The 23318-nt window shown below is 45.3% G+C and overlaps 1 protein-coding gene across 4 annotated transcripts in view; it reads right to left on the bottom strand.

The window, feature by feature from the left end:
- ITSN2 (intersectin 2) overlaps positions 1-23318 on the bottom strand; it is a 1355209-nt gene that overhangs the window by 518596 nt on the left and 813295 nt on the right. For all 4 annotated transcript variants that reach the window (XM_086926255.1, XM_086926257.1, XM_086926256.1 and 1 more), the window contains one exon: positions 5889-6010. In XM_086926255.1, coding sequence (XP_086782381.1) covers positions 5889-6010 — 122 coding nt within the window. The remainder of the gene's footprint in view (positions 1-5888; positions 6011-23318) is intronic.

Raw genomic sequence — 23318 nt, 5'->3', positions numbered from 1 at the left:
GCACAGAGGTGTAGATTCTTCTTTCAGAGTTTAATTCAAGGCTACACGTAGGTTAGAGTGGATCCCCGTTTTGAAAGTGGCCATTCTGTGACTACCTATTCAGTAGGCAAATTATGTCAGAGTTGGCTCCAACTTTCCACTTTAGCGTCCATTAAGCTACATTTGTCTAAATTTACTGACAACATTGATCTAAAAAATTTTGTCAAGGGCCCGGCTTCTGGCAGATCCAAAAGGTGGATATATGCTATTTACAACGAAGTTTGGAAGCTGTCCAGAGTGAGGCTGCTTCCCGCTTACGAGCTATAGATCAAGCAAATTTAGAAAAAGTGCTATCAGTTGTAGATAACAGCATTAACACACTTTCTTCCTGCATTTACACATTAGATAATATTGTTTCATCTGTTGTTGATATTGTGCAAGATGATGTCTTGCGTGGTCGGTGTGTTCCGGGGCTGTGCCTAGCGATGTGGGCCACCAGGAGTTGTCCCATGCTGAAGGGGTGGGTCCGAGGATGAGGACCTCCGTCTTGTCTGAGTTCAGCTTCAGTCTGCTGTCCTTCATCCCTCTGGGAAGGTTGGCTTTGGCGGTGTGGGGGTCTTCAGTGAGGGATATGATCAGTTGGGTGTCGTCGGCGTAGGAGATGATGTTGAGGCTGTGCTTTCGTGCGACGTGGGCGAGAGGTGCCATGTAGTTGTTGAACAGCGGCGGGCTAAGGGAGAACCCTTGTGGGACGACGCAGATGACCTCAGTGGTTTTGGAGCCGAAGGGTGGCAGGCGCACGCTCTGGGTTCTGCCGGAGAGGAAGGATGTTGTCCAGGCCAGGTCCTTCACTTGGATTCCGGTGTCATGGAGGCGTGCTGATAGGGTGCGCTGGCAGACCGTGTCGAAGGCAGCTGACAGATCCAGGAGGATGAGGGCGGCTGTTTCTCCTTTGTCCATCAGTATCCTGATGTCGTCGGTGGCGGAGATGAGGGCGGTCTCGGTGCGCTGGTTGCTGTGGAAGCCGGATTGGGAGGGGTCCAGGATGTTGTCTTCAAGGTAGCGGGTTAGCTGTTTGTTGACAATCTTCTCTGTCAGTTTTGCCGGGAACGGAAGCAGGGAGATGGGCCGGAAGTTCTTGAGGTCCTTGGGGTCCGCCTTGGGTTTTTTCAGAAGGGCGTTAATCTCGGCGTGCTTCCAGCTTTCCGGGATGGATGCTGTCTCGAAGGAGAGGTTGATTGTTTTCCGGAGGTGGGGTGCGATGCTTGTGCTGGCAATGTTGAAAACGTGGTGAGGGCTCGGGTCTGAGGGGGATCCGGAGTGGATGGAGTTCATGGTTTTGATGGTGTCTTCGTCGCTGACGCTGGACCAGGTGGGTGAGGCGGCTGGTGTGGGTGTAGGTCGTGGGGATGGTGGTCTTGGTGGTGGGTGCGGGGGGTCACAGTCGAAGCTATTGTGGATGTCGGTAGTCTTGCGGTGAAAGAAGGTGGTCAGGGAGTCGCACAGTTCTTGTGATGGTGGAATGTCGTTGGTGCTGGAGCTGGGGTTGGAGAGTTCTCTCACGATGCTGAAGAGCTCTTTGGTGTTGTGTGTGTTGTTGTCTAGGCGGTCCTTGAAGGCGGTCCTGATGAGTTGGTGGTGTCTGTGGGTGGCGTTCTTGTGGGCTGTGAGGCTGTCTGGGGATCGGTCGCGGAGCCATTTCTTTTCCAGCTTCCGACAGGTGTGCTTTGAGGTCCGGAGGTCCTCGGTGAACCATGCGTCTTTCTTGTTGGTGTGGTTGGTTGTGGAGATCTTGAGAGGGGCGAGGGTGTTGACGCAATTGTGGATCCACTGTTTGAGGTTGGTAGCTGCGGAGTCGGGGTCGCTGGGGTCGGCAGGTGGTCTCAGGGCGAGGGTGGTGGTCAGTTGATCCTTGGTGACCTTGCTCCAGCAGCAGCTTGACAGCTGTTGGGTGTGGTGGTGTGCGGTGGGTTTCCTGAAGGTGAAGTGGACGCATCTGTGGTCGGTCCAGTGAGGTACGGTGGTGTGGTTGAAGAAGACGTGGGGCTCGCGGAGAAGATGGGGTCCAGTGTGTGTCCAGCGGCGTGGGTGGGTGTAGTCACGAGCAGTTTGAGTCTGAGGTTGACGATCAGGGCAGTGGAGTTGGCGTTGTTGATGTTCTCGAGGTGGAAGTTCAGGTCCCCGAGGAGGATGTAGTCCGTGGAGGCGAGGGCGTGGCTGTGACTAGGTCGGCGATGGTGTCGCTGAACTGTGGCCAGGGTCCTGGTGGTCTGTAGACGAGTGTTCCTCTGAGGGTCGGTTTGGGGTCCGTGTGGATCTGGAAGTGCATATGCTCGGCAGTGGTGACGGTTTTGTCGGTGTTGGTCGAGGGTGTCTTTGTGGACGATGACGATTCCCTCTCCGACTCCGTTGGCGCGGTCTCTGCGGGAGATCTCATATCCCTGTGGGATGGCTATGGCGATGTCCGGCGCTGAGGTGGTGTTCAGCCAGGTCTTAGTCAGGAAGGCGACATCGGGGGCGATGGAGTCTAGGAGGTCCCACAGTTCGATGGCATGCTTGCGTGCGGAGCGGATGTTGAGGAGGATGCATCTGAGGTGGTTGGGTTCTCTGGTTGGTGGTTTGGCAGGCTGGATGCGGGTGTATTTGCAGTTTCGGCAGGTGTAAGGCCCTTGGGTGTGCTTCGGGATTGGCTGGTAGCAGGGGTGGCATCGTCCGGGGTTGAGTGCGTGGAGGGTGCTGGGGTCGTAGCGCAGTCTGGCGTTGCGGGTGCCACAGGGTGAAGGGATTCTGGTGCTGGGCGTGGTCCAGGCATGGATGGGCGCAGACGGGCTTGCCTTTGGTGCGCCTTCAGCGCGCCCACTGCGCGCATCTGTAGCGCTTCGGCGCGGCGGTCTCCATAAGAGGCGAAGTGGGAGGGAGGAAGGAGCAGCTGGGAGGCGGGAGCGGGGCGGCCAATGGGCGAGGGCACAGGACACAGAAGGCAAAAGAGGGCGGGCCGCAGGGGAGCAGCGGCGGGAAGCAGTGGGGCACAGAGGGCAAGGGGCGCGAAGGACGCCTGAAAACCGGAAACCAAGATACAGAAAAATACAACAATACAATGCTGAGTAGCAGTACCGTGAGGATGCAAAATACGGTCACCAGGGGCGCACTCTCGGCAGCAGCAGAAGTGTGGCACAGTCACGGACACCCAGGAGGAGCCGTGCGGCGTGGTGGGCGACCTGAGGTGTCTAACCTGCATGCGTGTATTAACCGTGCCCCCTCCTTCTGCAGGCAAGAGACTACTGTGCTTGAAGTACCTAAACCAGCAGCAAAAACCAGCAAACGAGAGTCTCCTGGGATTCAATTAATAAAATTCAGTCTTCTGCTAACAGCTAATAAAGTTGGGTAGCACACTGGAGGTTCTATCATGTAATGCAAATACATATCTGGTAGGGAAAACCATAGGCGATATTTATGTGTGACAAAGTTTCTTATGCAATGCAAAGATCACACAGCGGTTTCTTTCACATGTGGAAGTCATTGCTTATCTACGCCCTATGTCAAAATAAAGATTTCCCTTCTTATGTTTAGAGCCATGTAAATTCTGGAATTGTAATGTGTTGGATACTCTATATGTTCCTTGTAAATGAAGGATTTGCTTCAGGAGTTTGCCTTCTGCAGGTTTAGGAGTCAGTCAATTAAATTTTAATTTCTTCTAATCAATTATATTATTTGGGTGAACCTTAAGAAATGACAGCCATGGGATGCATTGCAGGTGGGGGAAGGTCAGGAGGTAAACAAGCAAAGACAACTTTTTATTTTTGAGGACTGTGATGTCTTTAATATGAAGTAGTAGTAATCATCAGATATGAAAAAAAGATCCATAATCAATGAACGTGAAAAAACAGGCTCAGAAGAACAGTATGTGGTTGAATAAAAGTAGTTGTGTAAAGGGTGTCCATAGGCTTGAGTAAAGAGGAAGAATAAAAGGGAAAGGCTGTACATTATGCATTTATGCATTTGTAGTACCGGCATTCAAAGTTCTAATTTAATATCACCTGTTGCAGATTCCAGTCTAACATTAAGTGTCAGGTTGTCCACAACACTAAAAATATGAAAGAGCCACAACTTTAAGGTATAATGAAAAAGACTTGTGCTTTTCAAACAATGTGAGATTTTATTCTCTAAAACCCTGATATCTTTTACTCCTGAGACTAAACGGTTCTTCAGGAAAGTTGAGGAACAATGGTGCTTGCATTAGAACAGCACTTGAATCCATTTGTTCCATTATGACCTAATCCATGAAACTAGAAATTCACTATTCTCAAACGTAAACAGATTGTAGATCGTTCCCATGTCTCCAAGTTACCCCTCATCTTCTTTCATTATGCATCACCCGCTACATCGGATGCCTTCTTGAATACATAGTCCAGTTTCATGCGTAACAAAGGCTCTAAATGGCTCTGCAATCTAAACATAGGTCAACATCTAAAGGATTTTCAGGAATTGTACGCCAATAGACTCCAACCAGCTCATCGAAATTCAACATCATTGTGGATCATCCTAGCACTTAAACATCTAAGTATAAACACATTAGCTAGTTTACCTTGTACAGTTAGCAACCCTGCATACATTCTTTTTCACCATCACTATTTAACTGTCTCTCTTCTGGGATAAAATCTGGATTAGTATATCAGTTTATCAACCATTTCAAGACACTGGCTAACAAATCAAACCTACAATTCCTAACCCGATGATAAGAGCCGTGATTTAATCAAACTCTATTTGAAAACCTACCTACTGAAGGTAAAAATCTGCATCCTACATAACCCTGCTGACAGATTAGCCTAGGAATCAAGGAAACAAGATCACATAAACCTTTTCAAAAACATTAGACATGTTCCTAATATACTTATCAAACAAACTTTTATCCTGCACTACATGTAAACATTAAATCTAGGTCTCAAAGTTCAAGCATTAGCCTATGAACAAAGAAAAGCACTTACCTGGATGACCTTCTTGAGCCTAAAGCTCTATGAATAGCAAGCTAGAATTTCGTACCACTTCCAGAAAATGCCACTAAGTGCAGCAATGTCTCGATTTCAAATCTGAAATACTTACTTTCAAGAAGAAACTTAAGGCCAACAAGTCACTAATTCAAATCATTTGGTTCCAAAAGTCATGTAGTTCAAACCAAAAACACAATTTCAGAGAAAACTGAGACAGGAAATACGCTCTATAAAACATAATCAGCTAGGGCTAGTATAACGATTATGGCAGAAAGTTAGATTTAGGGTGAATGTTATCAGAGATATGGTGAAGATGAGGGCTAGGTTTGAACGAAATATGAGAGAACTGTAAAGTTTAGTGTTGGAATAAGAAAGGGCAAAGGAAATGAAAGAAAGCAAATTTGAACTAAATGCAAATTCAACTTGAATAATTCAAACTAAAGTTCATTTCAATTAAAAAGGGAAAGTAAAACCTGTTTGATTAGAACATAACTTGCTGCTGAATAATAGATATTTATTGTTACGCCCTCAATCACACTGATTTAATTCACCTCCTGAGAATGAAAGGCTGAGTGGGTCTGCAATGATTCAAATCTGTGTCCAAGGGGCCCATCACTAATTCCTACAGTGAATGTAATTAGTCCACAAAATCATTAGGCCTGCATGAACTCAATACTTTTCTAAAACCTTCATTCCAACTCTTCACAAGACTTACTTGTTGACAGTGTTGATGTACAGAAATACCACAAACCTTTTATCCCTTCAGCACGACACAAAGCACAGGCGACTGATGTGTCGAACAAAATAACTTCTTTCATTTCATTTGATTGAGAAGAAAATATCCTGGATATGATTACAACATTTGTTATACACACAGTGAAGGAAATGTCTACCTATAAGTAAAAAAGGGAAAGATTTTACCTGAATTATATCCCCAGCATTAAAGCCGAGCTCATCGCTATTTCTTGCTTCAAATGGGTATAGAGCAGTGTAATTAACAAAAGCAAGAGACTTCCTTTTTTGTGAAGTACCGCTGTAATTTCCTAAATCAAAAGAAACACAATCTTAGTTCTTTGTGTTAAGTTTGTTAATTTTTAACTAATCAACTATTGGTTACCTGTTCAACTTTGTCCACAGTGCCAAGACCTTACTGATCAGAACTCCTAGCTTCCAGTGTATTTGAAAGAGCGGATGATTCAACACATATTGAAGAATTTCCACCGCTAGAACTGTTGTTTAAATAATTCCCTGGCTAGTAGTGAACAGATATAAACACCACCAAGGGACTTAATCAATCAGTGGCCTCTGTAAAATGAACTGGTGGTCTCAATTCAAATTAAATCAAACTACTCCACTTTATTGTCTGCAACAACATGTCATTCAAGGTTTGAAAGAGAGGATTATGAGATTTGATTTTGCTTTCTAGAGTGAGTATGATGCAAACCATTGGCAGAATCAGTAAGCAGACAAATGACTTAAATGCTGTAAATCTATCCTCTTTCAAGAGGAATGCATTCACACATTACATTCACAAAAGCAAACAGATAGTACTTATAATAACTTCATAAGAGAGCAACTGCTCTTTGTCGAAGGGTATGGGGTTTTAATATCAATCAACAAAAGTGACTTCCCTCCGAAACTGGCACCTTCAAAATTCAAGGAAATTTGTTACTGTCACTTGGTACACCATGTGTTACAAAAAACACCTATGTGGATATTTATAAAAAAAAATTTCTTTAATCAATATGACAAACTTTTAGGATTCTTATAAATCACCTCATAATTCATATTTCATAGATAAAATATACAGTGTTCATTTCTATTTCCATCGTTTCTAACTGTGGACAAATTGTAAAGATAAAGTGTATGGATTTTACTGAAATGGGCAAAATTGAGGGCTAATGTTTATTGCCTTTTAAATGATGTCTAGCAAATGTGAATCATGAGGTGATTTATAAGAATTTAGAAATGTTGTCATATTGATGAACTAAAAAATATATCGTTATATATATTTACAGAGGCATTTTGTGTAATACATACACAGTGCACCAAGTGACAGTAAGTAAACATTTCGTCTCAATTTTGAAGGTTGGCAATTTCGGAGGGGAATCAGTTTTGCCAAAAAGATAGTACAACAATACTACAAACCGGTCTGCTTTTGAAGAGCAATTTTAATTGAATGTCATAGCAAAGCCAACAGCGGCCACTAGAAAACTTCGTAAAAGCTTTAGTGTCTATTCATTTCATCGAAATGCATTCATCAACTGGTGTTCTTAAACAACAACATTGTCTGAGGCACAGAGTTCTTTTGAAATCAGTACAAACACTTTGCATAAGACCAAAGAAAGAACAGTGGATTTATTTGGTGCCATCCCTTTCTCTTTTATGTTTCAATCTGTTTATTAGGTTTCCAAATGCAAAGAAAACATACCTTTACCATAAGCATATACTGCTCATTCTTCATAGCACAGATACGAATGAACACAACAATTCCCCAAACTCCTCCCACCCTAACCCTTAGAACCAAGTGCAAAGAGGTGTGTGTAGCGGGCCCAACATGTCATGCCTTGTTGTACCGAATTAGTACTCTCGTAATAGGAATCAGTGTTCGTATCTGTCAAGCAAAGAAGACAAAGATATTTAGGGCAGGTTGGTTCTCGAAATTCAGTGGACAGTAAAGCGATAAAAGGGAGCCAGAGTTCAGCATATAAGGAAGTGGAGCCATCCCTGGTATGGGGGATTCTGAGCTTTGCCCCAGTGTGCTAAAATGTTCTGCAAGGCTGCGCCTAGAGCCAATCCACTCTGGTTCTCCCTACATGATTTAAATGGGAAAGTGAGCTCATTAGGCAATCTCAAACGTGTGTATGTAGGGAATCTAGGTAGCTGGGTGTTGAGAGGAGGTCTATGTAATCAAAAAGTTGAGTCCAGTAAACCGTGAGCTTTGGGCATTCCCATAATAGGTGCAGTAAGGTCCTAAGGGATCCACATCAGTACCAGCAGCCGGCTGTGGTTCTGGGATTACCCCTATGCAGGCAAACTGGTGTGAGATATCAATAGGTGGCTATTTTGGTGGCAGTTTCAATGCTTGCCGTATTGTGGGCGATGTGTCGCGCACAATAATAGATTTCCTCCCACTCCTTCTGAGCCAGTGAGCGTCTCAGTTGCAGAGCCCAACGCCTTTGGCCTGTTAGTTTAGTCTGAGAAGGGGTTTGATTTAAGCGGCCATAGAGTTCGATGATAAGGTGTCTATCTGACGTCTTGGTAACCAGAAATTTTTCAAAGGCAGTGAGATAGGCTGCATCAGCCAGTGATCAAAAGGCAGACTGCCTTCCATATCAAAACAACCATTGGCATAACCAATATGTCTCGCCTGTGGGACCTTAGAAGTGTTTAGCCAGAGCTATTGCCAATGTTTTATAGGTATGTTGTAGAGCAATGTAGCTGCTGTGTTCAATACTGTAAAGTTTGTGTTTTTTTCATGTGCACTAGTTACGTTACACAAGGACACTTTAATGAGCCTGTGCACGTCAAAAGGTTCTGGGAATGGTTGCGTGCGATGGCCACATACCCGCTGTCAGCTGCTGGGGCAGAGAGAACCAAGCTTTCATAGCGTAAGCATGTAAATGTGGGGCACTGCAGGCAACAAACATGTGGCTGGACAAGGCGTAAAGCGGTTTATGTTATGAGCGTAGCTTCAGGGCGCTGTAGCAGTTTCAGTCTGAGGGCCCCGCTCCGTGCAGTTCTAGGATTGTTACTGGCGCAGTCAGACCGTCCTATGTAGCCCCTTAGGGTGGGAAAGCTTGATTTGTTTACAGTGTTCTAGTGGTTAATGTGTAAAACAAAGGCCTCTTCCTGGCACAGAGCGTCCTTGTGTACTGCATGCATTGGCTGAGTGTACCAAGGAACTTTGCCTTTTATTGCTCACCGGCACAGTGATGGTTTGTGACGTCACCAAACAATTATCTAGTTTTAATGCAGTGATGCATATATGATGGCCGGGTATGTTTAAGCCAACGTGTTCTGAAATGTTCAAAGATGGTGGGGTTGCAGCATGGACTGCTTCAATCAGGGAAGCATTTAATGTCAGACCAACCCTCCCATCCGTTCCCCAACAGCAGAAGGCCACCTGACCCCGAGGCAAGGCCCCTCGAGGGCCACCGACTTGACCCCTGTCCAATGAACACGAAAGGAGATGGGTCCCGGTGGTGGTGGACACACAGCCTCGGTACCAGCCAAGCCGAGGGAACCATTGACAGCGCACTTGGTTGCAGCATCAGTCTCCTTGTCAACTGGAGACAGATCCATCCTCAAGGCCTTACAATGGCAGTGCCCGCTGCTAATCGAAAGCAGCTTGGAACAGATCCCCTCCTGCCCCGTGCGCGTCGCTTGTTCTGTTCAAGTCTCTTTATTTTCAAATGTGCCGAGAACTCGGGGTTCAGGAAATAAGAAAAATAAGGTTTTAAAAACACCTGGGCTGAAGAGAAACTAGAGGCAACAAGCACGACATCAAACGTATGCTACAAATGCAAAGGTACCCGATGCCGTGAGAAAATAATTGGATCGCCAAAGATAACACAATTTGAACAAGGAGGATGGCAGATTAGACTTCAGATCAGGTGACTGGACCCAGTCATTGGGTGCAGGAGCTGTAAGGGTCCGTTTGTTTAACGTGCTGTTATTTAGCGGGATTACTTGTCAATGAGTGTGATACTAGTACAGTGCCTACCCATACTCTGCCCGGGTTGGACGGCGCACTGGAGTCAGAGATGTGGAGGGAAAGTTGACTGATCCAATGATCCAGACCATTAGCAAACAGAAAGCCTGGACCGAGACAAAGAAAGAGAGCTTCCACTCAAGGCTCTCTCTTCTTGATGTTAACCAATGGCACTTAGGAAATCTACAAAGCAAAACATATCTTGCCCAGCCCATTGCCGTTTCCTGCATTTAGCTGGAGAATCCCCAAAAAATCAGATGAGGTGTATAAAGCTTTTATGCCCTACATGATGCCAACAAATCTTAGAGCACTTTCTAAAAGAAGAAAACAAAAAACATGTAGAATGCATTAAGACGTGATTTGGGATCCATGAAAAAAGTCAGAGTGACACACAAACGTGTGACCAACTTCCCTAATGAGTTATGTGCCTCGGCTATAAGTTAACATGTTGTAGAGCAGTCAGAAATATAGCCCGTTCAAGTGGGAAACATCCTTTACAACAAAACGTTTTCAACGCAGTACCTTTACAACGCAACTTTTACAACGCAAGTCGTTACAACGACTTGCGCTGGGGGACGCTGTAGGATAGGGAATAGTTTAATTTACTATCCAAAACCTTCCCTACTATCCACGGGGACTGGAGTTGGATTAGTAAATTAAACTATTCACTATCCAGCGCCCCCCAACGCAAGTCGTTGTAACGACTTGCGTTGTAAAACCTGCGCTGTAAAGGCATGCGTGGAAAAAGCATGAATTGTAACGACATACATCCGTTCAATTTAATAACAGAACATTTATTTACTCTATTTTTTGGAAATACGTATTTAGGACAATATCTCCGGAAATATTTCTGCTGATAATATTCAGACATGCAAACTGCAGAACTCTGTGGACTCACATATATTTAACTTGTGGGCCTGCTGGAAATGTTCTTTTCAAAAGTGGCATGTGTGGGAGCCAAGAGAACAGTGTGTTTGGAAGTTCTTGAGACTTAAACCAAAAGAAACCAGTTGCATTGGGTTTCATTGTTGGGGGTCTCAGAAGGAGCTTCTGAACCCATGTCTTTCAGGTTAAACCCATTAGGGCCTTCCAGAACACCAGATCGGTACAGTTGTTTGATGGCTCTTGCAATCCAATGTGCTCCTTGCACAGACCGCCTGGTGTGTAGTCACTTCGGTACAACAGGGACAATGTGGGTGAATGAGCAAGGGGGGGCCGCGGGGATGGAGAGATCAAGAAGCACATCTCACCCATCCACCATCTTGGCCATGCCCCCTTTCTCTTTTTAGTTCCATTTATGAACTGGTGAGCAGCTGAAAGAGGAAGAAGTTGAATAGTAAACTGATGTGCTGCACTGTATTGCATGGGGGACTATGTGCAGATGTAAAATGTGAGGGCAGTAGAGTACCAAAAAGGACACACTACTTACTGCCCATATATATTTCTAATTTGGTATTACAAATTCGGAAGAGGTGTTCTTAAAGAACTCTGGGTACTGACATTGCTAATCAATACCTACGAGGGGGCAAAAGTCAACACGGAAGCCACCGCCGGCCCGGTGGATGCGGATTCACCACTGCGGTGATAGAAAAGACCCCCCGCCAGATTAGGATGACCAGGAAGACCGTACGCAGCTTTTCCGCCCCGGTCCCGCAGCGGAAAAGCTTTAATATGGTGGCGGTGTCTATCAGACACTGCCAGCCATATTAGGATGCATGGAGAAACATGCTTTTCCACGGCGGCTTTTCCGCATGTGGTATTTTCAGTTTGGGGGCCCGTTGCTGGCCCCCAGGGTGTCAGGGGGTGGGGGATGCACATGGGGGGGTACCTATGATACCCCCCTGCATTTGCTTGCACATAACGGCAGGCACCGCGCGGTGCCTGACGCTTTGTGCATGCAAATGCACTGCATGTATTTTTATCATTTTAACTTTAGCAATGTTAAAAATACAGGATTCGCACGGAGGGACCGCCGCTGCCTCTGCGGATGGTCCCTCCACCTCTGGGGTGGCGTCCGTCCGCCATCATAACGACCCCCTTGATTTGCACTAAAGGGATTTACTCAATGCTTTAGTACTAATGGATGTACACTTAACTGGAGGTCACATTGCTAGGCGCATGCCAGGTTTCCACAGGCTACACTGTCCAGTACTTCAACTAGAAATTCCACCAAAAACCAAAAACAGCACAGCCTGTCCAGTTTTTCCTCACAGAGAAAACTTCCCTTTTCTCACAAAACCCTCTGGAATGATAGAAATGAAGGGGTGGACAGACAAGCCCCATAGGCTGCTATTATGTGGCTCAGACAGGGATACTGTGCCTTTAAGAAAACTTTCCAGAACTTTCTCAGTATCCCAGAAGGCACAGCAGGTCCCTTTTACTTTCAGTTCTTTTTGAAGGCGTAAAATGCCAGACCCGTAGCATTCCTTTCATGAATATCTTTCTCCACTGGGGAGGAGGGCGGGCGCTTAGGACTAAAACAGAGATACCCCTACTACAGAACTGGAGTTACAGGACAGAAACTACTACTTCTGTAGTAGGGGATCTCTGTGTATAGTTATAATCTAGTGAATAGAATGGCAAGCCCATCCCCACACCAAAGCGGCGGTGGAGAATAAGAGAAATAACACCACTACTGTGCGAACAGATTTCGCAGCGAAGCCTGCCCAACCTGAGCATCTGCCCTGGCATCAGTGTCCAGACAGTAATGCTTAGAAAAGGTATGGACCGACTTCCAAGTGGCCGCCTTGCAGATTTCTGCAATGGGAACATTACGTAGCAAAGCCGTCGTGGCAGCTTTGTCCCTAGTGGAATGAGCCTTAGGTTTACCCGGTAAGGTCTTATTAGCCTTCTGGTAACACAACTGTATAGAGGACACGCTCCACCTCGAAATGGACTGTTTAGAGGTAGCAAGACCGGTCCTGACTGATCCATAATTGATAAACAATTGGTCTGACCTAAGGATATCTTTGGTTTTATCCAGATAAAATTTCAACACCCTCTTAACATCCAGGGCATGTAGAGACCTTTCCGCTGGAGATGAAGGATTCTGAAAAAAACGTAGGTAAAGTTATGGTCTGGTTAACATGAAAATCAGAGATAACCTTTGGAAGAAATTTAGGGTGAGTACGCATAACAACCTTAGCAGCATGAAATACAGTATAAAGTTCTTGGCAACACAACGCCTGAATTTCACTCACCCTGCGTGCCGATGTAATGGCCACGAGGAACGCCGCCTTCCAGGACAGGTGCTGCAACGAAGCCTTATGAATCGGTTCAAAAGGCTCCTTCATCAATCTGGACAGCACCACATTCAATTCCCATGAAGGCGAAGGAAGCCGTACAGGAGGGAACACTTTCTTCAAGCCTTCCAAAAAATCCTTGATCACAGGGATCTGGAAGAAGGAGGTCTGTGAAGGGCATTTCCTGTAGGCAGTCAGCGCAGCGAGATGAACCTTAATGGAATGAAAATTAAGGCCAGACTGCGCCAAATGTAACAGATATGGAAGGATGACATCTTCCTTACATGTCGTCGGATCATAGTTCTTGGACTTGCACCAGATGCAGAATCTCTTCCACTTGTAAGCATAAGAAGTCCTAGTGGAAGGACGCTTACCTCCTTCAGTAAGTCCATACAATCTTCAGGAAGATTCAAATAGCCATATTGCACTATCTCAGGAGCCATGCCGCCAAACTCAAAGACGAGAGGTTGGGGTGCACCATCTTGAGGCAATTGAAATTTTTATGGTCAAATATGTCCCCTAACGTGTACCCCAACGTCTCCATGTACGTGCTTAAAGTACATGTAATTTCCCTCCATGACCGAATATGAAGACGCAAATGCATTTGCGTCCAACGTTAACATGTCCTCTTTCAGATCCACCATGAATGGATCGATAATTCAGTTTCTAAACATGCCATGCCAACGTCTTTACATGGTACACTTTTTGGTTTTCCTGGCTCTGCCGAGCTAGGCCCTGATTTCTGACTTCGAGTCACTTCTGCCTTCTGCCTCTGAAAGCTGCAGCATGGAGATGCATCCCTGACCTCTGCCTTACTTCCTGCCAGCGCAGCGGTGCCCGGCTCGGCCTGGACTACCTGCTAAATTCATGTTTTGCCTACAGTTATCTGCTCAGCCTCCTCGAAAACACATTCCAGTCTAGTGAAATAGTTAAACATATACCCGGCTACAGAGCAAAGGGCCCGGCCTTCCTTTCCTCCTTGCAAGTGATTTACTGGCTCCGCTACCATGGTAGGCCCATGGCCCCGCGCATTACACGTAGGCACATATGCACGCACTAGCATTCAGTGTAGAATAGCCTCTGCCCGAGAGACCTTTTACTTCAGACACTACATCCTCCAAACATAAGATACTAGATATGTTATAGGTACAGGTTGCCCTGACACTCCAGACACCAGTCTCCTCCACTAGTGCTAAAGTCAAAGCCCCCAGTTACACGTCATGCTAGTTGCGCGCGCATACAGGTTAAGGGTTTCTGCTGATTCTGCAACTTTTCTCTATACATCCACCCACATGTGACGTATCTTGTGACGTTTCTCTGACATGTACAGTGCACGCCCATGTGTACGCCTCTTTTTCACGCCTCCTCTTACGCACATGTGTTCTTATCTCACTCTTTTCACCTGTTACGCCTACTGTATTGGATTCAATTGTAAAGTTTAACTATATATAATGTGTAATGTTAATAAAACGTTTACTGTCCCTTCCTGAACCTTAGAGGCGACGGAACATGATGCTCCATCCTTAAGGATAATGCCATTAAAGCCCGTATGACTCAGATACCACGGACTCTGCCTCTCATTTGAATGAGCTGTCTTGTAATGATAATTATACGGAAAAATGTATAGGTAAATTTATTTACCACATAATTTGGTGCCCGAACAGGGACCCCCCCCTTCCCCACTCGCCGGTGAAGTCACGCGGCTTTCGACCCCTTCTACAACCCCGACGGAAACCGTGCATGTTTGCGGAGTTTCCCGCTATCTTCCCTCGGGTCCACGAGGGAGACGGAGACTGCGGTCCAGCGTCCAGACGAGGCGGTGAGGAATGCGGAGGATCCCGACCAGAGCCCTAGTCGAGAGAGCAAGGTCCGAGGTGTCCGGAGGCCCACCTGTTCCGAAGCGCATGCGTGGTAGCGTGATGTGTGCCAGTCCGATGTCGTAGCAGTCCAGTCCAGTCCAGTTTCCGAGGCCTTCAGTTTTGCTTCCCGGTGAGTACCGTTGTTGGGAACGCATATAGACGGGTTCATTAATTTGTGCTCGGTAAAGACAGTTTTGGGTACACAATTCTGGTCCTGACGTGTTCACTTAGGTGGATACGGTCCGACGTGTCTCTTTATGAGACCGGTCTGTACTGTTCAGCATTGCATCTAGTCATTCAGTTTTATCTCGAGAGGTTTTTTTTGTGTTTTCTGTGTTCTAGGTTATTTCAGCCCGAAATGTTTTAATGTGTTTTGATGTTGTGGTATGAATGATTGTTTACTGTTTATTACTGTGTTTATTGTGTTCGCGTCCGAATCACTCCAGTCATGCCGTTGTTTTCAAAATTACGTCAGATAAGTACTAGGAAAGGGATACTTGAAGAAGCAGTTCCTGTCCCGCCTAGGGACACTCCAGGATATTTTATGTACCACAAACAAGGCTTAGATGCTGTGTTGTATTTAGACTTATGGGTGGATTACACCAAGAATCTGGAAGAGAAGTTTAGATGGCCAGTCTCAGGGACATGGGATGCCGAATGCATCATGAGAGTAGAAGAAGCTTTATGGAAAAAGAAAGCCAGACAGTCTCAGAAAGATGCCATAGAATTGTGGCGCAAAGAATCGCATAGAAGAACAGAAAAAGCAATCAGAAAAGCAGAGAAAAGTAGAGAAGAATCCGAAAAAGCTAAAGAAAAAGAGTTACTAGAAGAAGGAGAACAGGTCAGATCAGAACAATTAGACCGCCAAAGAAATGCACTCATCACAGGCATGTATCCAGTTCTGACCGAGGGCCTGCCCAAGGCGACCCCGGAAATACCCCGTAACTTGCCACCACCATTGGTTCCGATTAAACTCCGCCCCACAAAGACCGCAGCAGACATTTTCCTTTCTTCCTATTTAGATGACGTAGCTCCAGCATATACCAATGTACCCGTACAACCCGCTAATAATGTACTGCAGCATGTTCCGGCTGATCAAGCCACGACCCCTCCACGCCAAGATTTACTTCCTGCACCTGTTGTCACTTCCCCTTCTGCTGCTGCTGTTACTGGTCCCCCTATTATTGGTCCTCACAATCCTTTCGCGACAGATCCAACCCGGAGTCAGTCTCCGTTACATGCACCACACGCCATGACGTCAGGTCATGCTCACGGTTCTGCTTCAGGAGGTGCCGCAGGAGGTCACCTCCACACCCCGCCACAGTTACATCGAGTGACAATGAGAGAATTAGCTACACAGCGTACTCCGAAAGCAATGACATATGAAAAGCTTAAACAGTATCTTACAGATTGTAGATATGATCCAGTACCTGGTAAGAGAGGAGACATGATGTTAGCCTCGTTACGTCTACGACGTGTTACCGATTATTTGATATTGTTACCAGAAATGCCAGAACATCTAGACAATATATATCATTTTATTAGAACAGGAGAAAGGCCAGAATGTATTCGTGAGGCCATGGCATATCAGAAAGTTGAGACACAAGGTTTACTATTACGATTCTTGATTAATTGTTTGATAAGGGAACAAGATCAGCCAGATGTTGTTCAAGAAGAGATGGAGGTACTGACAAAATGGGGTCAAAATATTGCAGATGGTAAACATGACAAACAGACTTGTGTAGATGCCATGTCCAGAAAGATCCGTAAAGAAATAGTAGCAATACATAACAGACGGAAGGCTGAAAAGGAAGCCGAGTCAGACAAGAATGACTCCTCGGAGGAGGAGGAAGAAGCAGAAACTCCAGTAGAGATTGAGGATAAAATAGCGTACGTAGGTAGAGTGAAACCCCCTAAACAGTATTCTTTTGATAGACCTTTTGACAGACCCATTCGTCTGGAAAACAAGAAACGTTTCCTTTCCCCGATACCAGAGCAATGTTCTCTTGAACATATATTCCAAGTTACTGATAAAATACTGAAAGAAAGAATAGGTTATCATGAACTCACTACCTTACGTGATCAGGAATTAGCCCGGTCAGCAGTCCAATGGGCTGGGGATGACAGTATATATAAAGATGATTTAGTAGTGCAAACGTTTTTGAGTCTTACTCCAGAAGAACAGCGACTAGCTGGTATATACATGACCCAACATCTCATTTCACTGTATGAAAATCAGCAATCCGATCCAGGTCCATTGTATAACTTATTGCAAGACTTACTCCTGAGAACATGGAGAGGCCTAGGTACCGATTTAATTGATATAATTCTAGAACAACATCATAAATATAGAACTTTCCTGACTCCACGTCTTGTTTCCGTTCCACCCCCAGTAAGACAGCCATATCACCTAGATAGACAGAACCCTTTACGAGAAGTACATCCAATCCGAAAGCCAGATGATACGCTTGAACGCGTATTCGTGTACACTCCTTTGACTAGAATGGAATTATTGAAAATGAAGAAGATAGTACCTTGTCACGATAAAGATCCTGCAGGTTTCCACCGTGAATTAAAAGACATGTTACTTATGGGCGATTACACGTATTCTGACATTCTTAAAATGTTAAAAGTTTTATTGCCAGCAGGGATTTACGAAAAACTGAAAGAAAAGGAATGGGAGGTGGGAGATAAAAAGATTGTTTGGACTGAATTAGAAGACGAGGAAAAGGGACGTACCCCAGGTTTAGGTCTTGGGGACAAAACTAAAGCATTGCCAGGATTATTAGTACAGGTCCTGCCTAGATTATTGACAATCAAAAAGGAGGACTGGGATGCGATCTCAGCCTGCAAACAAAAACAAGACGAAGACACTAGCGATTTTTATTCAAGATTCGAGAAATGTTTCATTATTAATAGTGGCCTAAAGACAAGTAGCGAGTCATTCCCACACCTTTTCGTGACCAAACTAGTCGAGAATTCTTTACCACAGGTTAAAAACAGGGTTTTGAAAGTCGAAAGTACATGGCAAGCTAATACGCCTTCCCAAATGTTACAGATGTTACAGTACCACCAGAACAGGAATAGAGAGGAACACGATCATGAACAGAGACGTATGAAAGACACGAAAATGAAAGTACTAGTTGCCCAGTCTGTTCCAGCTGATGGTCAGAAAAGGCAGAACACACAGACTAGTCATTCTGCAGCTCCTGTTAAAGGGAATTGCAATTATTGCAAACAGCCAGGTCACTTTATAAGTGAATGTGCCGTTCTGAAATACAATATTGCTACAGGCAAAACGAAAGAAAGACCACGTCCGCCTAGACCAGAACATGCTCCACAGACTATTCAACAGAATCCGCAACCTCCACAGAATGTACAGCAACAGACAGTAGCTGTATCCCAGCCTCAACCCATTGCCGCAACTCAACATGTCACACAACAGATGTACCAGTATGCACAGTCAGATTACCCAGATTATCAGCAGTACACATGAAACAGCCTAGAGAGGGAGGTTGGCTTGCCTCTTATCGAGGTTCCTGTAGATCAAGAGGGTCCTTATGTACATAGTCAGGTTTTAGGTAAGGACAGAAAGTTTTTGATTGACACAGGGGCAAGCAGAACGACCATTAGTCATGACGAGGTTCCAGGGGCACCCCTCTCGGGCTCACAGAATGTTTCCCTTGGATTTTCAGGAAAGCCTATTGTTAATGAAGTATCACAGCCAGTTCCCCTTGCTGTTGGTCCATTGTCCCGTACTACAGATTTGTTACTTACGAAATCATGTCCAGAAAACTTACTTGGTATCAAAACACTGAAAGCTCTAGGAGCAGTTATATGTTGTTCCCCAGAAGGAGTGAGGTTATTCCTTCGTGATTTCAAGGGTCATTATGTGTTGAGAGATTTTGATCCCAGGTTACAAAGTGTTCCTGCACATTTGTGGGCACAAGGCCCAACTGATGTAGGTTGTATTCACATTACACCATACCGTGTTACACTCAAGCCAGGAGTTGTACTACCCCGAATCCGACAATACAAGTTACCCCCTGATGCTATAGTGGCTTTACTGAAGATCATTGACGAGCTTATTGCACAAGGAGTGGTTGTCGAAACAGACTCGAATGTTTGTAATTCCCCTATCATTCCGATCCTTAAACGAACTGATCCAAATGCTCCACCAGTCTATCGATTGGTGATCGATCTTCGTGAATTAAATAAATGTATCGTACCACAATACCCCGTGGTCCCAGACATTTCGTCTCTATTGACAGCTATTGATTCAGAAGCAGCGTTCTTTACTGTAATCGATCTCAAGAACGCCTTCTTTAGTGTCCCCATTGATCCGGAAAGCCAGTACCTTTTCGGATTCTGTTTAAATGGCCGTAGCTTCAAATTTGCACGCGCCGCTCAAGGATTCACAGAAAGCCCTAGCATCTATAGCCAAGCATTGAAAAGACAACTAGACAGTATTCACGTGCCTACTGACACTGCCCTGCTCCAGTATGTTGATGATCTACTGATCACAGCACGGACCGAACGTGACTGCGAGCGCGCGTCACTGACAGTCCTGTATTTTCTGGCAGACATGGGGCACAAAGTATCCCCTTCGAAGCTGCAATTCTGTGCCCAGCAAGTGGTATACCTTGGGCACTTGCTGTCCAAGTGGGGTAGGCAGCTAACACCTGATCGCATCCAGTTGATTGCACATCTTCCGCAACCCAAGACACAAAAGGAAGTACGAACCTTTATTGGACTCACTTCTTACTGCAGACAATGGATTCCTCAATATGCATATCTAGCCAAGCCACTCATACAGTTGACAACACAGGAGACAGCGACTTCGACTGTCCTCCCTTGGACTCAGGAACATACACAAGCTTTTAATGACCTGAAGAAAGCCTTATGTCAAGCACCAGTTTTAGCGACACCATGTTACAGCAAACCTTTTTTACGCTTTTTGTCACAGAACGCGATGGCACAGCGTTATCTGTTCTCACACAAGATCAAGCAGGACACCATTAGCCTTGTGCTTATTTTTCTAGTACATTGGATCCAGTAGCCCAGGCCTTCCCTGCGTGCTTGAAATCAGTTGCAGCAACAGCCCTAGCTATCAGACAAAGCGATTCAATAGTGTTAGGACATCCTTTGACAGTACAGGTTCCACATTCTGTAGAAGTACTTCTGAACCGTACCCAGACTCAGCACTTGACTATAGCACGACTGACAGGTTATGAATTGACACTGTTCCAGCCACACATAGAAATCAGACGCTGCAACATACTCAATCCTGCCACATTGTTACCCTCGAGTACAACCGATCCAGCTCCACATGACTGTGTAGAAGTCATTAATACAGTGACGAAGCCCCGACAAGACTTTACAGATATTGCATTGACTAATCCAGACCTGACACTTTACGTGGATGGTTCATGTATGAGAACAAGCACAGGAGAATTAGTGGCCGCATATGCAGTGACCACTGAAACTGAAGTCATAGAAACACATCGTATTGATACACTGTCTGCCCAAGCTGCAGAGCTCATTGCTCTGACTCAAGCCTGTATACTAGCCAAGAACAAGAAAGTTAACATATACACAGATTCGCGTTATGCATTTGGAGTCGTACACGACTTCGGTGTTCTCTGGCAAGAGAGAGGTTTCTTGACCTCTCATGGAGCCAAGATCCAGCATGGTCCTCTCATTCAAGCACTGTTAGAAGCAATACATTTGCCTTCAGCCATAGCCATCATGAAGTGCAAGGCACATACTAAAGTCACAGACACTATTTCCCAGGGTAACGACCTGGCAGATCGTACAGCCAAATACACTGCTCAGATAGATATTCCGACTGACATGACAAAGATTGATCCAACTACACTGACACATTGCCTGACAGTTAAGGATCCCATTCTAGATGTACTCGACATACAGACACATGCCACTCCAGACGAAATCAGGAAATGGACTGAACAAGGAGGGATCCAGACAGACCAGGGATGGATAACGAAGGGAAGGGCCACATGGTAACTCCCCGATTCTATGGTTCAAGTTATAATTAACACCGCACATAGTCCAGCACACTTAGGAGAAAAAGCCATGTTAGACAGTTTACAGAATCTCTGGTACAACAAACATTTACGAGCAGCAGCGAAACAGAAAGTGCGTACTTGCATGATCTGTTGTCAGTTCAATCCAGGAAAAGGTGTCCCCGTGGAACAGGGTGGATTTCATCCTCCTGACCATCCTTTTGAAGTCCTCCAGATGGATTATATCCAGATGGACAGATGCCGAGGATTCAAGTACGTCCTCGTAGTCGTGTGTGCTCTTTCCCGATGGACAGAAGCATATACAGTCCCCGATTACACTGCTGTAACCACTGCCAAACAACTGGTACGTGAGTTTTTCCAACGGTACGGTTTGCCCCGTGTCGTGTACTCTGATAACGGACAGCCATTCTCGTCCGAGCTTATGAAGCAGGTAACACACATTTCATTGTGTCCGACATCCTGAAGCCGCAGGTCTCGTAGAGAGACATAATCAGACATAATCAGACCCTGAAAACACGTCTAGCCAAAATATGTGCCGAGAAAGGTGTAGATTGGATAGTTGCCTTGCCAGTTGCACTCTTTTACATGCGAATGGTAGCTCACTCTAGGACAGGGCTATCCCCGTATGAGGTGGTCTTTGGAAGGCCTCCGAATATGTGGGGGACGCCTATGCCCCGTAGGATTACCGATGTTGACAGTTGTATGCTGACAGATTACCTTGCCTCCTTGATGTCTGCACTACAATCTTGTCGTTCACAGGTCGCGGCTTCCTTTCCGGACAACACCCAAGTAAAGCCACATGAAGTCCGCCCAGGAGATTTGGTTCTCGTAAGGAATTTCGATCGGAAGAGTCTGCTGGAACCCAGATGGAAGCAGCCGAAATTGGTTTTGTTATCTACAAGGACTGCAGTGAAAGTGGAGGGGAGAAAAGGATGGCTGCATTCGAGCCATGTTAAAAAAATTCACCGACTGTTGCCAGACTCTCCCTTTAAGGACTGCCCACTTCCAGAGACTGTTACTAAACTCCCCCTGCTAGAGAAAACTCCCCAAGAGGAGTACCGTACAAAGTTGAGGTCTAGTAAGTCAGACAGTTTAATTGTTTAAGTCCCCCCCCTGGGTGAAGCGGTTAGACAGGTTCCTGACATGTATAAGATAGACCCCACTAGAGAGAGAGATAGACAGGAGATCAAGAAACAACAATATTGTAAAAATCTCCGAAGTCGTTGTGTTACAGCATTACTTATTATGTTTTTTCTGAGTCTTACAATAATCTGCACGAGTTGGATGTTACATATGTTCTTTCCTATTGCACATTCTTTTTCTAATGGCACTGCAGAGCACACGTTCAGTGAACTACCCCCACATGAGCTTTCCTATCGTTTAGCCATGCGCAACAATACATTCATCCGTATGTTACACCATTCTCACCAGACCAGCAATGCCACTAATTGTTGGGTATGTGGCCGACTCCCTCCCTATCAGAACTACAAGGGAGCTCTGCCTCTCTTTCCTTATCCGTTTACACATAATGGTTCATGCGGTGCATGGTTTACATTAATGTCCTCGTTAGATAGTAAGTCCAAAGTTTCCCAAGGTAATTGGATATGGGGAGACCTGAACACCGTTATGCATAAGGCATGTTTCCCAGACAAGGAGGGTCTTCCCCAAATGACAGGTACAGATCTAGAAAACGAAGTATATGGATTAGGTAATTTTACACTTAACCTCATGATTCTGAATGTCCAGTCCGAGACTAATCCTGACTTGCCATCAATATCAGTCTTACCAGTAAAAGGTGAATTATGCGTCAGAAAGAGTGGTTCAGTACATCTAGGACACAGCAATTGTACTACTGTGATCGAATTCAGTGATAAAGGCAAGTCTACTTTCAAAGCTTCCCGACATTCCTATTTTATTTGTGGTCATACAGCTTATATACGTTTACCTCTAGACTGGGATGGTACTTGTTTTATTGCATTCCTATTGCCACCTGTTTTTCTAGCCCCATCTGATTATCATAGAAATTATCACCTCACTCACGTTAGACAGAAGAGAGATCTCCCAATTGTCGACCAGACTGAAACCACATGGGAACAATACACAGACTTCAATAAAGGATTCTTTCCTTATTTAGGCACTGTCTCAAATAGTAAACTTATACGCAAATTGACCAGAATCCTTGAAGCAGTAGTGAATGAAACTACTTCTGCCCTAGGTAACTTAACAGAGGAACAGTCTGCTATGAGACTTGTTGTTCTCCAAAATCGTCTCGTCCTTGACGTCATCCTGGCCGATAAGGGCGGGGCTTGTAGAGTCATCGGATCCAGTTGTTGTGTGTTTATTCCTAATAACGCACCATCAGTATACAAAGCTATAACCAGACTTCATGAAATAGCTCATCAGCTACACCAGAACCCAGGCACCTGGACTTGGTCCGGTTGGCTCTGGAGTGTAATATCAGCCTGGGGATGGAAGCTACTGTCATTCCT

The sequence above is a fragment of the Lissotriton vulgaris genome, chromosome 6 (genome assembly GCF_964263255.1).
Source record: "Lissotriton vulgaris chromosome 6, aLisVul1.2, whole genome shotgun sequence".
Lineage (NCBI taxonomy): Eukaryota > Metazoa > Chordata > Amphibia > Caudata > Salamandridae > Lissotriton > Lissotriton vulgaris.
This window is presented reverse-complemented; position numbering and strand designations above follow the sequence as displayed.